Here is a 14,759-nt window from a genome sequence, read left to right as displayed (position 1 = left end):
TGTATATACTTCGTACGATACTACTTTTGAAAGGCCTTTGATACTTATATATAGGGTCACCCGTAGCCTTCCCACCACATCTCCAACCTTTCAAAGGCATTATCGTCCTCCATATATACACAACTACCTATAACAACTCTACATACACATACAAACCATACAACAAATCACATAGTTGTACATCTACAAACCGTCACACAACATATAATTCCATAAATCAATCAATGCATCCATAACAACCATATCCATCAAGACCCTCACACGTGTATTCACATGTTGAACTACATCAAGGTATATAGAATACTCATGGTAATCAAGAACAAGAAATAATGATATCAACCAAGAAAATCGAACGTATGCACAATTGAACCATGTCCTAAATCAAGCAAACATATAAATGCACACTCAAGCAAGTCAACACACAAAGTTGTACACTTTTCAGCCCGAATCTCAATTGAGTAGGGAGCTACGAAACTCACCTTGAGCGGCTATGATAAGTTAAGACTGTGCTACAAGCGCAAGATATTCGTCACACGATCACAACCTATAGTTATACATGCATTCATATCAATATTTGTTCATACGTTCATGATTCGAGACTTGTTTGATCATAAGAATCAAAAATGATGTTTGTTGGATGGATATGAGATTTGGGGAAAGTTAGAAATTGACTTTGACATGGATTTAACGAGTTAAAGACATAGAGGAAGAAAATGGGCAGCAACATGGGTAAGAATGGTTTGACTATAAAGTCAAAATTGACCAAGAACATCCAAACCCTAATTAGACATTTGAAACCGGTTTGTAATGTTTCAAAACTGAATTTCATGCTTTATTAGTCATGAAATAACATCAATGAATATAACCCACTTCAAAAGTTTAACCCATGACTCACAAAATCATCGAAACCCGTTTTTGACCCATTTTGACTTTTGTAAAAACCCTAAATCGACCAAATTGCCTTTTTGAAGGCTTGGAACTCATTTGGAAGTATATATGAATGAAAATTAGGTACATGGAACCAGAGGTTTTCCACCCATTTAACTTTTTTTTTCCCATGTACATATGTGTAGGTTAAACAAAAATTGTGATTCGGAACGCTTCGCCTTTGGCCACCATGGCCCCGCCATCGATTGATGGGTTGCGCCCTTGACCTTCATTATTATGTGTAGATGGTTATTTACTAATTTTACATGTTAAAACAAAGATTCTATACATGTGTAAGCATACAAGTACAAGAGGAAAAATTGAAAATTAAAAAGTCGTCAAAAGTATATCGAGTTGCATCTCTAATGAAAGACGACGAAATTTTAAGATTACCCATACTTTTTTTTTTCATATAGCAATTTACGGTTTGTGAAATAAAACATTTTGAATGATACAAATGAATTTTCTATCTTATTTAAGAGAGAGAAACATAAAGAGAATGTGTAGTCCATAATGATTCTTGTGTTTTTTTTAAAGGCATATTTGGTAAAAGGAATTCAAACAAGAGAAATGGTAATCATATAATTTCATTCATTTGGTATAAGAGAGAAATATAGGAGAAAATGATACACGGAAAAATCTATTTCTCACTTTCTTTCTTCTATTTTAAACATGGATAGAAAAACACCAAATACATCTTCCGGACCATATTAAAAGTTGAGTAACCATTTGACCCTCGCCCCATTTGTTTTTTGGACACTACCGATAGTGATAGCAGCGACGTCGTCGGAGGGGGTCGAAATGTTGTCTTCGACTTTGATGAGGTCATTGTCTTATTCATCACTTCGTCGTCGTACGTCTTCTTCGACGTCGGAAGGATTGTTATCGGAATCGTCATGAGCGTCGAGATCTTCGGTGAAGACAATGGCGGTGATTGTGTTTGAAATCATCATCGAATAAAAAAAAAAAAAAAAAAGGAACTGCTGAAGAAATCACTGGAATCTGGCGAGCGGGTGACGGAAAAGAGAGTGACGAGGTGAAAGAAATTTGTGGTAATCTTTATTAAGAAAAAGGAAAGTGGAATGGTTTTTATATCATTATTTACTAGGATAGCAAATGTACGTTGTTACCAAACACTTTTCAATTTAATCAATTATAAATATTTAACCATTCATCAAATATTCCCCAAGAACTAACCCCAAGTAGTAAAAATATAAACGTTTGCGACTATATCCCCAATAGAGTAAGGAACATATTCCAACCGTAAGTTATATCTAGCAAAGTCTTGTATCCATCACAAAGCAAATTATAATGAGAAAATAATAGTATCCTATTAAAATGATAGCAGAAAAAGTTCAATAAATATACGTTTAACTGTTGCAAATAAAGTATAGTCGAATCGAAACACTCATACATTGATTCAACTCAATCTTATACACTAAATCAAATCGTACGCATTTATAGAAACGAACACCACTAATATTTAACATACATTTATAGCAATGAACTCCACTAATATGTCTAATTTGACTAAAAAGAAGGATGTATTTGACTTTTAGCTATGACCAATAAATAAGGTGTCTAGCATGTTAAAATATATGTGAGTATGAACTCGGTCTAAGTCTAGCTGGTTAGAGATTTTGCTGATATTTGATCCATATGGATGTTAAGTTTTGAGGTTTTTCTATTTAAATACTTATAACAGTTCGTGCATTGTCAACATCTTGTTTTCTAAGCTGTGTGTAAGGTTTCACCATGATACAATGAGTTTTCTCTTATTTCTTAATCTGATTGAATGTTCGAAAAAAATATGACCTCAGATTACTACTAAAAAAGTTTAAAAAATGAAGAAAAATTCTTTAGAGGAACAAAAACGAAATTTGTACTTGTTCTTTAAATTGAAAAATCATAGAAACAAGATGATAAGTGGGTTGATCATATAAACTTATATACCGTCATACCGAAAGAAAGTTTGGATTGTTATTGAAATTAAGGGACTTAATCTTTGATATTTGCTTGAAGATTCCATGACACCAGAATCCAAGATCTCGGGATGCAAAGATGTGGTTGTTGCTTCAAATGACTTTCTGGTCCCTGATCTTTTCATTTCTATCATCATTTGTACTTGTTATTTAAATTGAAAAATCATAGAAACAAGATCTTGGTTAGAATCAACAATGGGATCCAACGTAGTCATCCTCGATGTCAATATCTTGGCCAAATCACCATCTTCCTTTTGAGATGATTGGATATGAAGAGTAGAGTCATCTGTCCCATAAATTGAAAATGATAACAAAGAAGAAGACGATTTGGATTGAAACGACATTTTCGCAATATATAAGTTTCGTAAGATAATGTAATCACAAATTTTAAAATTTTTTGAAAAAAACCACCACTTGTCTACGGTGGGCGCCAAATTGCTTTCTTCAAAACTTTACCTAAAATAATTAACCTTGAAGACCTAAATTAATTATTTAATCAAACTTTCGTTTGTGAGGTTGTATGCTTAAAGATCTTAAAAAGGTCAGTATACTGAGATGTTGAAATAATTGCGAATAACAATCAATGTTTATCATAGGGTTTGTTATTTAGAAATACAAACTATGATACTTTTTCTTAATAAAAATGATTCTTGTGACATTTTTTTTATTGGTCTCAAAAGACAATGATAAATGTTAATAATTACCAAATATTCTAATCATTTATGCATTAATACTTAATTATGTATTTTTAAATAATAAACCCTATTGAAAAACATGTTGGGTCCATTAAGCCCAACGATGAGACAGAATACTAAAAACAAAGCTTATGAAAGCTACAAAAGCCAACTCATGTCAATTTTACTCGATTGGGCCAATAAGGCCCTAAACATTGTTTGTTATTCCAAACGAACTATTAAAAAACATATTGGGCTCATTAAGCCCAATGTTAAGGCGAACACTATAGATGGACTTATGAAAGCTATGAAACTTAGTTTATGTTACTTTCACTCGATTGGGCCTATTGGGCCCTAAACATTGTTTGTTATCACAAACGAACTATTGAAAAACATATTAGGCCCATTAAGCCTAATGATGAGATGAACACTATAAATGAAGCTTATAAAAGCTACGAAAGTCAACTCATGTCTCTTTCACTCGATTGGCCCTAAACATTGTTTGTTATCCCAAACGAACTATTGAAAAACATATTGGGCTCATTAAGCCCAATGATGAGGCGAACACTATAGATGGACTTATGAAAGCTACAAAACTCAATTTATGTCACTTTCACTCGATTAGCCCTATTGGGCCCTAAACATTGTTTGTTATTCCAAACAAACTAATGAAAAACATATTAGGCTCATTAAGTCCAATAATGAGGCGAACACTACATATAGACTTATGAAAGCTATGAAAACTATATGTCTTATAAATAACAATAAAGAACGTGTAATATCCGAGTTTGAGTATCCGAACATGTTATAATGATTTTGTGAAGTACTACAAGTATTACTTTGCTTATAATTTACTAATAAATTAAAATTGAAATAACGTTTTATTGGATCAACATATGACACCACATTTTAGCAACTTTTGTCCTTTTAAATCTATATTTATTTTACATTTTTTATAAACATAATTAGTTAAAATAATTAATTCTACCATATTAATTAAAAATAAAAATTTTTTTGTATAAATATATTAAGATTTATTCTAATAAATATATGATCCCTTTCATTTAACAAGCTTGATTTATATATTTTTTTGAAAAAAAATATTTGAATATAAAACTCAAATTTTTAATATATAGATCATCTTTTTATTACTTAAAATAGTAAATTAACATCAAATATTGATAACGTCATAAGCCTGTGTATTAGATATCGGTCCAAAATCTAGTTTAGATACTTAATATAACTATAACTTTTATATTAGAAATCGTTATACTGTTACGACTTACGATAGATATGGATTTTTGGTTTTTAAATAAAGATATAACGAATTAAAATTTTGAAATACAGCTTTTAAAAAAGAAAATGATAGTTAGGAGAATAATTAGGTTATTTGATTAGAGGGATTAATCATTTTTTTTTTAAAAAACCGTGAATGTTTTGTAGCTAAAATTCATTATTTTTTCATGACAAAGATATTAAAGTTTACCTATTTTTTTTTTTTTTTTATGAAAGTTTACTAGTGATACTTATCTATTCCTCACAAAAAAATTATATCCAACCAAAAATTTTAATCGCCCGCTGTTTTTTTCGTGACCCGCTTGTTTCCCAAATAAGTCCCGCCCCTCCCTCTTTTACCCTAAATTAAAAATCCAGAACACACCCTAAATCAAACTTCTACACCCTTTCATCTAAGTTTCTATCCTAAATCAACACACTCTCTCATATCAGGTATTTCTAAGCTTTAATTTTTACACTAGTATTGATCATTATTTCCCCCTTTAATCTCGTGATAGGGTTCATAAGAACCATTTTTGTTGATAAATTCGTGTGTTGCTTGATTTTTAATATTAGTTTATATGTTTTTTCATAAATAAATTGATTAATATTTATGTTTGTTGTTGGTAAGGACACAAATTTAGCAATTTAGGAGTGTTTCAATCCACCAGATCTAATACTCACCTTGAAGATCTTCGAGGTGAAAATCTCAGACATAACACTGACCTCTCTCTCTCGTCAACATGTCATCGATCTATCGAAGTGTGGGGAGAAAAGGCTATCGAAGAGCCATCGAAGAGGGTGCTACCAATAAGGTCCTCATTGACGAGGTCATCGATGACCTGTCGATGAGCCTATTGGAAAAGACCTAAATTACATCAAATAATCTTAAACTAATCCATGACAAGGATTCAATCTTAGCTTGGTCATTATTCCAAAAGGACTGGAGGATTAATGCGTTAAAGAAAACCACGAAAGTTTAAGAGTAATATATTCTCTTACCTTGGATTAAACATATCAACTATTTTCATCTTTTACGATTAAATCATTAAAATTTTAGCCCATCATCGTTTCCTTAAACTTTAGCTCAATGGTCGAAAGATCATCCTCTTTGCATGAGATCTTGTGTTCAAACCTTGGGGAGGACATTAAAATTAAGTACCACTATGAGGACTTGTATACCTAGGTTCAAGCCTGAGGTTTACCCCTATTAATCGTCGTGTCTTTGGGCGGATTAGTAGAGGTTTCCCCCCACCGGGTATTGACGAAAATTAGTGACCAAATTTGGAGTGGTCACTTTTTGTCATGTTTCGTCACTAAAGGTCTGTCACTAATTTTGTTTAGAGACCAAAAAATGTTATTTTTAGGCCACTATTTTTTGTTTAGTAGCCAAATTTAGTGACCCCTTTTTCTTAATGGTAACTAAACAAGGCTATTAGTAACCAAATTTTAGTCATCACTAAATAAAGTCGTCACTAATCAACATTTTTTTTGTAGTGATTGGATATGGCGCTGCGTGGCTTGACGGATTAAAATTTAAAGTTAAATCTAAGAGGAAGCTCATTGAACAGATCATCATTTATTTGCAATATATATGGTCCATTTGACGTTGAAGAAACTAGGTAGCATGCATTTGGCGGTCATTAACAAAGGAATACATATTCTCCCGTAATATATGCAACAATAAATAGAATTTTAATCGGCGTTACAATATTCGAAAGACTCATATGAAACTACTTGATGTCATTACTACATATTTATACGGGAATGTAAAAAATGACAACAATTATATAACATGCCTTGGATGTGCACAGACTCATACTTTGATCCAGTTTGAACCTGTCTTCTTAACAGACAATAGTATGACTGTTTTGGGCATGAGTTGAAACATTAAAGTGGTGCATGTGATCAATATAAAGCTTTTATATTATTATGGGACACAAGACTTAGGTCTACTCTATCAAAATAACAAGTCCCAAGTAATCTAATAAAACACATATTCGATAAGTGTGATGATAAATCACATATTCGATACATGCGAAGTTGAATCAATCAAAAAGACCTCGAAGACTATTATGAAGGCAACGTTGCTGGTTGCACGAATCATATTAGAGAAAGCTACATCAAAGGAGAAAGAACAAACTCTAGCTAGCTACATCAAATGAGGGTCGACAAATATACAACATATCAAGTCATGTGAGAACCTGACTGGCTATTAACAAAGTCAGTAGCTACAAGCAGTTATCACACAAGATCGGGCTTCGAAGATTCAAAGACCTTTACTGAATTCAGGGGGAACATTATATACGTTGCACTCTTTTCCCTTGACTAAGTTTTATCTTACTGGGTTTTCTTAGTAATGTTTTAACGAGGCAATAGAACAACTGGTGTATAATATGTAGCAATATATATTTGAGAGGAGGTGTTATATATACAAATTTATATCCATGTATATTTACCAATATACCTTTATACCTAATATATATATATATATATATATATGAGGGCCTTAACCTAATCCCTGTAACTCATATCTTTATTCTAATACAATGCTTTCTTCTTTTTTCTCTCTATGTGTCTCCCACATCATCTTCTTTATCTATATTGTTTATTATTGTGGTTGATCCAAAATCCAGATTTACAACATATATAGCAATATTCACAAGTATTGATTTAAGCAAAAACAAAGCGAAGTTGGAAACAATCAAAGTTGGATACTAATAATAGCACTTTGGTTACAGTTTAATGCATACAATAACATATAAGCTTGTTACAACAATCATGATAAAATAAGAATTTAATACATAAAATAGAGTTGGATACACACAACAGCAAACCGAGGATAATTTAGTATACTAATTAACTATGGCCATAGTACCATATCTTATTTATGTTTCTAACACTTTTCCTTGTCATGATCGGTATGAACCCATCATGTGTCACTATTTTGATAAGATTATGGAATGAAAAGTTGGTTCCATTATTTCAACCTTATCACTGCTCGTTTCAATGTAGTTTTGACCACTGAACCCATTAGTCTGTTTCACCCACTTTCTCAAATTGTCAAGCTCCATCATCACTTCTTTCATGCTAGGTCTGTCCTCACTCACTGGATTAAGACACTTGCATACCAAGTCGCATATTGTTTTAAGTTGCTCAAGAGTCGCCTCCGTTACCATACCTTCTTCAAGAATACCAACAAAGTTGTCATTCTTTACTGCCTTCAAAAAATTTATTGCTAGATTTTGCTCCCCGGGACGTCTTTTTAAATTGATGGGTTGTTGCCCTGTTAAGAGTTCTGCAAGAACTACACCGAAGCTGTAAACATCACTTTTATCTGTAAATATGGCGGTACGAAAATATTCAGGATCTAAGTATCCTAGCGTTCCTTCAATAAGTTTATTATTGATCCCAGCATGACCTAAGGGAACTAGCCTTGAAGCACCAAAATCTGCAACTTTTGCGGTGAAACTTTCATCCAACAAGATGTTTGCGGACTTAACATCTCTATGTATGATGGGCAATCTAGCATCTGTGTGAAGATAGGCAAGTGCACCAGCGGATTCATATGCTATTTTCAAACGAGCATCCAAAGATAATCTCTCTGTGTTTGTATTATGAATGTGGTGATAAAGATTTTCATTTGGGATAAATTCATAAACTAGCAACGGCACCTTAGTTTCCAAACAAAATCCTATTAGTTGCACCACGTTTGTGTGATTAATCTGTGTGAGAATCACCATTTCATTTAAAAAATCCTCCCGTTCTTTCTCATCTACTATTTTGGATTCCTTGATAGCTACGGGTTGACCCGTCTCTTTTAGAGTTCCCATGTAAACCGTACCGTGGCCTCCTTTGCCAATAACTTTGGAAAAGTTATTAGTCGCTTCTTTTAGCTCTTCAACACGAAAATTGTTCACACTAACACCACCCTTCGATTTTAGTATATCTTTTAATATTGCGCCCCCATTTTCCTGATAATACTTTTCTTTTAGTCTTCTTTTCAGAGCGATGAAGCACAATATCAAAAGTACAATCACTATTGTGGGTAACGCAAGTCCCATACCTACACACAATGATGAACAATTGATAATCACTTGATATATATTTTAGATGTTGTTAGAAAGCAATTAAAATGGTTGATCGAAGAACATAACATCAAAAGTTCTTGAAGCTAGATGAAAGCTAAGTATTTGTACATTCCTCGAACATAATGTGAAAGAAATTATGTGAAGAACATAATATCTTTTTTAGTACATTTTGTTTAAACCTAAAACATTATATAAATTCAGTTTAAAAAGTTTTGAGGTTACCCGTTACTAAAGAAATAATGTTTGTTTAGATGTGATTTATGTTGATAAATTAATTGGTTAAATATTTAAAAAGATAATCTATTTTCTTGAAATTTCTAATGTTAAATATTCATTAAGTGTCAAACATGGCTTATATACATACCGTTTTATATACATAACAATGCAAACCTCATTTTTACACCCAGCATCGATCATCAATTTTTCTTCCATCATTTTTTTTACCCGTCACCGATCTATATTTTATTTCTCCAATAAATGATACCCGGATTTTGGAAATAACAATGTTGTTGTGTAAATTGTCTAGAGTAACAACTTCTTTGACAATGCGGCATGTTATGTTAGCACTTAACGAATATTTAACATTAGAAATTAACCATATTACCTTTATTGTTTGAAATTAATTTAAAATTATAGTCCATAGATGATTAAAACATGAATACATTTAACCCTAAACTAATCCTCTAATTTAATGCTTTACCTACTAGTAGCTTGTTTGTCTTTTAGGCCATCAAAACGTGAAAGATGTTTTGTGATTTTCATTGAGTTAATATACATAACTTGTATTTTTAAAAATTAAAGTTTTGAAGGAGGTAAAATTTTGGATGTCAGGTTCTGAAAAACTATGCTTTACATATAATAATTAAGGTTGTGAAAAGTTATTATTATTATTATTATTATTATTATTTGATGTTATTTAATGGTATATTGTGAAGAAATCTAAAAATTCTTGCATTTTACATAATTATATTTTTTTCCATACTAACTTTTTGTATTTTTAAAAAAAGTTTCCTTTTTTAAAAAAATGTTGTTATTAAATTATTAATTTGTTTGACATTTTTATCATATAACATAATAAGTACGGTTTATAATCATTTAGTTTTGAATTGTAGTATCTGACTATATTTTAAATAAACGTTATAAAAATGGGACTCGATGAAACGATTGGATTGGTTGAATCCGATAAAATAAGGGGTAATTTGGGGATGGTCTGGTACCGAACCGTACCGAAACCGACAAATGCCGAAACCAAAATCATTTGAAAGTGAGAAACGAATATCGTACCAATTATATTGGTACGGTACCAGAATGTTACCGGCCCCGATACCAATATTTCGGTTTTATCCCGATTTGGTACCGAATTTTGACTTGTCCTTATTTATATGCGTTTTACCAGAATGAAAGAGGATAAGGTTTTCATGGTTTTACTTCTTGTTTTGTTGTTCCCTGTTGTTTTGTGAGCATGGCCACGTTATTGTGTTAGTAATTTTATTGAAAAATTTAGTTAATAAAGGACAACATTAGTGTGGTATGTAGATATGCTGCAACAAACATTCTGCTGCTTGCTGTAGCAAACATAATTTAAATTGATGAAACTTGAAGCAACAAAACTCTTGAAATGCTACCCCATCTTCAATTATAGCATGTTATTTCACTTTTTGGTTTATATAGTTACTCGTATATTGTATTTTATTGGCATTTCTTTTATTTCCTTATGTATATGTATATATATACTGATACAGAGATAGATAAATAGATATACAAGATTAACATACAAGAGTGGGCTTGAAATTCAAATGGTGGGGATGATTACAGACCATGAAATCTATGATAACAATGATACAAAAATTTCGGTATTAATTTTCGGTTTTCCCATACCAAACCGATAAGTACCGAAACCGATTTCATCCCAAAATCAAGATCGATACCGATACCGAATCCACATCGGTAGTAAAGGACCGGTTCAGTTTTGGTTTTTCGATTTTTTCGCTCATCCCTAAGGGGTATTATAATATAATATAACATAATAATTAAGGTTGTGAAAAACTATTATTATTATTATTATTATCATTATTTTATTTTATTTTCATTATAATTGCACCTTTATTAAATTTTCATTATTATTATCATTCTTATTACCTTTTCTCTACAAACAACTCTTTTATTAAACTTTCATAAAAGTTACAAGAAATTAGTAGGGAGTTTTGATACTATTTGGACTCCCGCACCTCTAGTTTTAGAAAAACTAATCCTTTGAAAAATATGAGTAAAAACACCTGCCTCAATGTCTTGGATCATGGAGAATTTTCAAATCCATTATTATTATTATTATTATTATTATTATTATTATTATTATTATTTAAAAAAAAAATATCACTTATATTAGAAATGTATAGAGTTCACAATAAATTAGTTGAAAGCCGAGATTTTATTTGTGTGCCCACTCCTAAAGCTATTATTATTATAGTTAATTTATTTAATGGTATAATTGTGAAAACTAAAATTTCTTGCATTTACATCATTATATTTTTTCCATTTTGTATTTTTATAACAAATCTTTTCTTTGAAGTAATATGTTGTTATTAAATTATTAATTTGTTTGACATTTTTATCGTATAACATAATAAGTACTCATTATAATCATTAGTTTTAAATCGTAGTATCTTACTATATTTTAAATAAACGTTTTAAAAATAGGACTCGATGAAACAATTGGATTGGTTGAATCCGATAAAATAAGTGGGTATTATAATATAATATAATACAATATAATGAAATGTATATATATATACACATTCTAGATTACTTAACGGGCTACATGGATTTACATAACTTTTTAATAATTTTTAATGATTTTTAAGTTAATAAAGAATAAGCTAAGAAAAGTACGAAATATATAATAAGATATCTCAATTATATATTAAAGAATAATTATACACATTTATGGATAACTAAATTATTTTAACAAAACATAAATGTACAAGCTCAAATCGTTTACCCACATTTTGTGGATAACTGAATGAAAAATGTTACCCACATTTTGTGGATATTATTTTTGTTTTATGGTAAGATGGTCACTATACATGTTTAATCTCAAATAACAAAATTTGTCATAGTATAAAAGTGCAAACGAAACAGTCAGTTGACTAACTGTGTATCTCAGCACTTCAATTCCGGCTAATGCAGATATATTTGAATGCATGATAGACACATAATCTTAACAACCACTAATCTAACTTCATGTATATCAGTGCTTCAAGTCCGGCCTACCCGATTCAATATTAATTCTTCAACTTACAATATACGGAATATAAATTAATAGTTTAACATGTTTTTTTTTAACAACAAATTTAACATGTATTAGTTACATATGTTTACTTATCTATTACTAGTTGGAAAATAAACCATAAATCCTTATGAGTTTTCCAAAATGTCGAATACGACTATAATAATGTTAACTAATATTGGTAATTGATGATATTGATAATAGTAGTTCCGTCCAGCTATCACCAGCTAACATGGCATGTAAATTTGCTAACAACAGTTGATTATTTGCTAACAACAGTTGATTATGTCAATGCAGATTTGGATGTTTAGCAGAAATAATCTTCATACTGTATTATTAAAAATGTGTCTAATAAGAATATCAGGATTACCTAAAGAGAACGAGAGACTTTGGTAGAATGGTTTCTTTTTACATCCATTTGGAACTTTAGCATCACCGGAATATCCTTCTTTACATTTGCATGTGTAGTTCCCGGGAGTATTAATACAAACCCCATAGCATGGATATTTCGCCGGATCTTTACACTCATCAATATCTAGTAAAAAAGAAATTATTGAAAACTCGTTAATATTTATATAAGCAAAAAATCATCTTCGATTTGGTAAATAATCCATTTGAGTAATTAATACTTTTAGTAAATAACTAATTAAACATGAAGAATTGTTATATTGAACCAGTATTTTTAGAAAAATGCATGATGTGGCATGTCTAAATTTTCTTTTCAAATTTTTTTCATTCTGCTTATGATGTCATAATAAAGTTAATAATATTTTGAAAGATACATAATCAATTAAATGATAATTTTAAATTCCTATTTTTTAATTGTTTTTTGAAACATGAAAGATTATGTTTTATGTAATATAAGGGCATGTTTTTTTATGTTTTGTTTATGCAATAAATACTGATATATATAAATTATTATGTTAATCAATTTGGTATCTCCAAACCGAGTTATAATATACGATATGGGTACCCGCGCAATGCGACGGTGGTGAAGGGCTACTTATTATAAACAATTATTAAAATAAAATAAGATAAAATCTTGACATTTAAATTATGTTAAAATTGATGCATAAAGATTCACGAAGCACAATTATATTACTGATGCACAATGATATTCATGGTGAAAAAGTTCATGTTCGTTGTAGAATAAAAGAATCCAAAACTTTCAAAATAACATCAATTTGTTCATATATATGTTCACCATGAACAAACTTTTATATATATATATTAAAAATTCTTATACAATAGGAAGTTTTATAACATTTTACATGATAAAGAACGTTAAAAACATATGATGCAATACATTTTATTAAAGTTAGTTTCAATTAAGATATGCTGCAACCAATTTTAACTAGCGATTTGTTGGACCTCCAACCTCCCTTCTCATGGAAAAATATATTGAAATGGAAAACCAAAGATTCGAACCTGGGACTTTGAGAAAAATTCAGCTTCGAGACTTATATAGTGGATTTAAAAGATACTGATGGTCAACCTACCTAAATGGAGTTGCTAATATGATGCGATACATAATTTATAATTTCCATGTTTCTTGCAAAATAATGGGGTTATGAAAATATATAGTAATAATACCTTAAGATAAATGAAACATATGACAACATTCAAGAATTCCATTTTGATATATTATAAGTTTATAAAACCAACATACTTTATAACTAACTATTAATATTTAAGTGTTTAACAACACATTAAACACTTAAAATTAAAAAAGTCATATTATTTTTATGTTATGTATACATCTTGATAAATATGCATACAATATGGATGAAAAACAAAAATTCAGATTTTATCAAATTTAACAGATCAATGTTCAAACATTTAAAGAAGATAGTGCCTACCTCGGCAGCCAGGAGATAGATAAGGGTTTCCTTCGTAGCCGCCTTCTTTACATTGGCAGCGATACCCACCGCTAAAGGCGTCAACACATATGCTATTTGATTGGCAAGCGTAACCCGTTGTTGCGCTGGCTTCAGCGCAACTCAGATTACTAATAGCCCAATCCAGCACAACGGGGATATTATCTTCAACCCTTTTAATGAAGGTAGGATCAGATGAATAATTCATTGAACGATTATATCTGAACGTGTCCTGCTCACCGACAAATGCGTATGTACAATCACGTATAAGTCCCGAAGGGTCCCCGTCATTTGCATTCCATACGGCCCGAGTACGATAGTATTTAATGTCTCGGGGTATGGCTGATTGACAGCATCCATCCCCCGAACAAGCATCCCTTACAGTATTCTTTGATTCAAAATCAGAACAATACGCCATGCAACCAGTATACACTATCTTTGACGACGTTATTCCTGCTGCCAGCCAAGCATAATCGTTGCAACCAAGCACTGTGAACCTATTTATTGGTGAAAAGGTGTAGGGTTGTTCAGCAAAATCATATGTTATCCTGGTGTCGTTTAAATCTGTGCCATTTGGATAATAGCATCTGCTAGCCACCCTATTAGAAATTCGGAGTGTAGAGTCAGATATATTTTTCTTTATCAAA

The 14,759-nt window shown here is 30.9% G+C and overlaps 1 protein-coding gene across 1 annotated transcript; it reads right to left on the bottom strand.

Moving 5' to 3' along the window:
• Positions 1 to 7,800: 7,800 nt before the first annotated feature.
• Positions 7,801 to 14,530, bottom strand: LOC122608976 (wall-associated receptor kinase 1-like). The gene is made up of 2 exons (XM_043782042.1): positions 14,095 to 14,530; positions 7,801 to 8,924 (listed from the first exon to the last, which is right to left on the bottom strand). The coding sequence occupies exons 1-2, from the start codon at positions 14,528 to 14,530 to the stop codon at positions 7,801 to 7,803; spliced, it is 1,560 nt and encodes a 519-aa protein (XP_043637977.1).
• Positions 14,531 to 14,759: the final 229 nt, after the last annotated feature.

This window comes from Erigeron canadensis, chromosome 7, assembly GCF_010389155.1.
Source record: "Erigeron canadensis isolate Cc75 chromosome 7, C_canadensis_v1, whole genome shotgun sequence".
In the NCBI taxonomy this organism is placed as follows: Eukaryota; Viridiplantae; Streptophyta; class Magnoliopsida; order Asterales; family Asteraceae; genus Erigeron; species Erigeron canadensis.
The sequence above is the reverse complement of the archived record's forward strand: the minus strand, read 5'-3'. Positions and strand labels throughout refer to the sequence as shown.

Coding starts and splice junctions, on each gene's coding strand:
- LOC122608976 (XM_043782042.1), bottom strand. CDS start 14,530: ATGGCGTATTGTTCTGATTTTGAATCAAAGAATACTGTAAGGGATGCT. Junction 8,925..14,094: donor TCTATCTCCTGGCTGCCGAG/GTAGGCACTATC, acceptor CATTGTGTGTAG/GTATGGGACTTGCGTTACCC.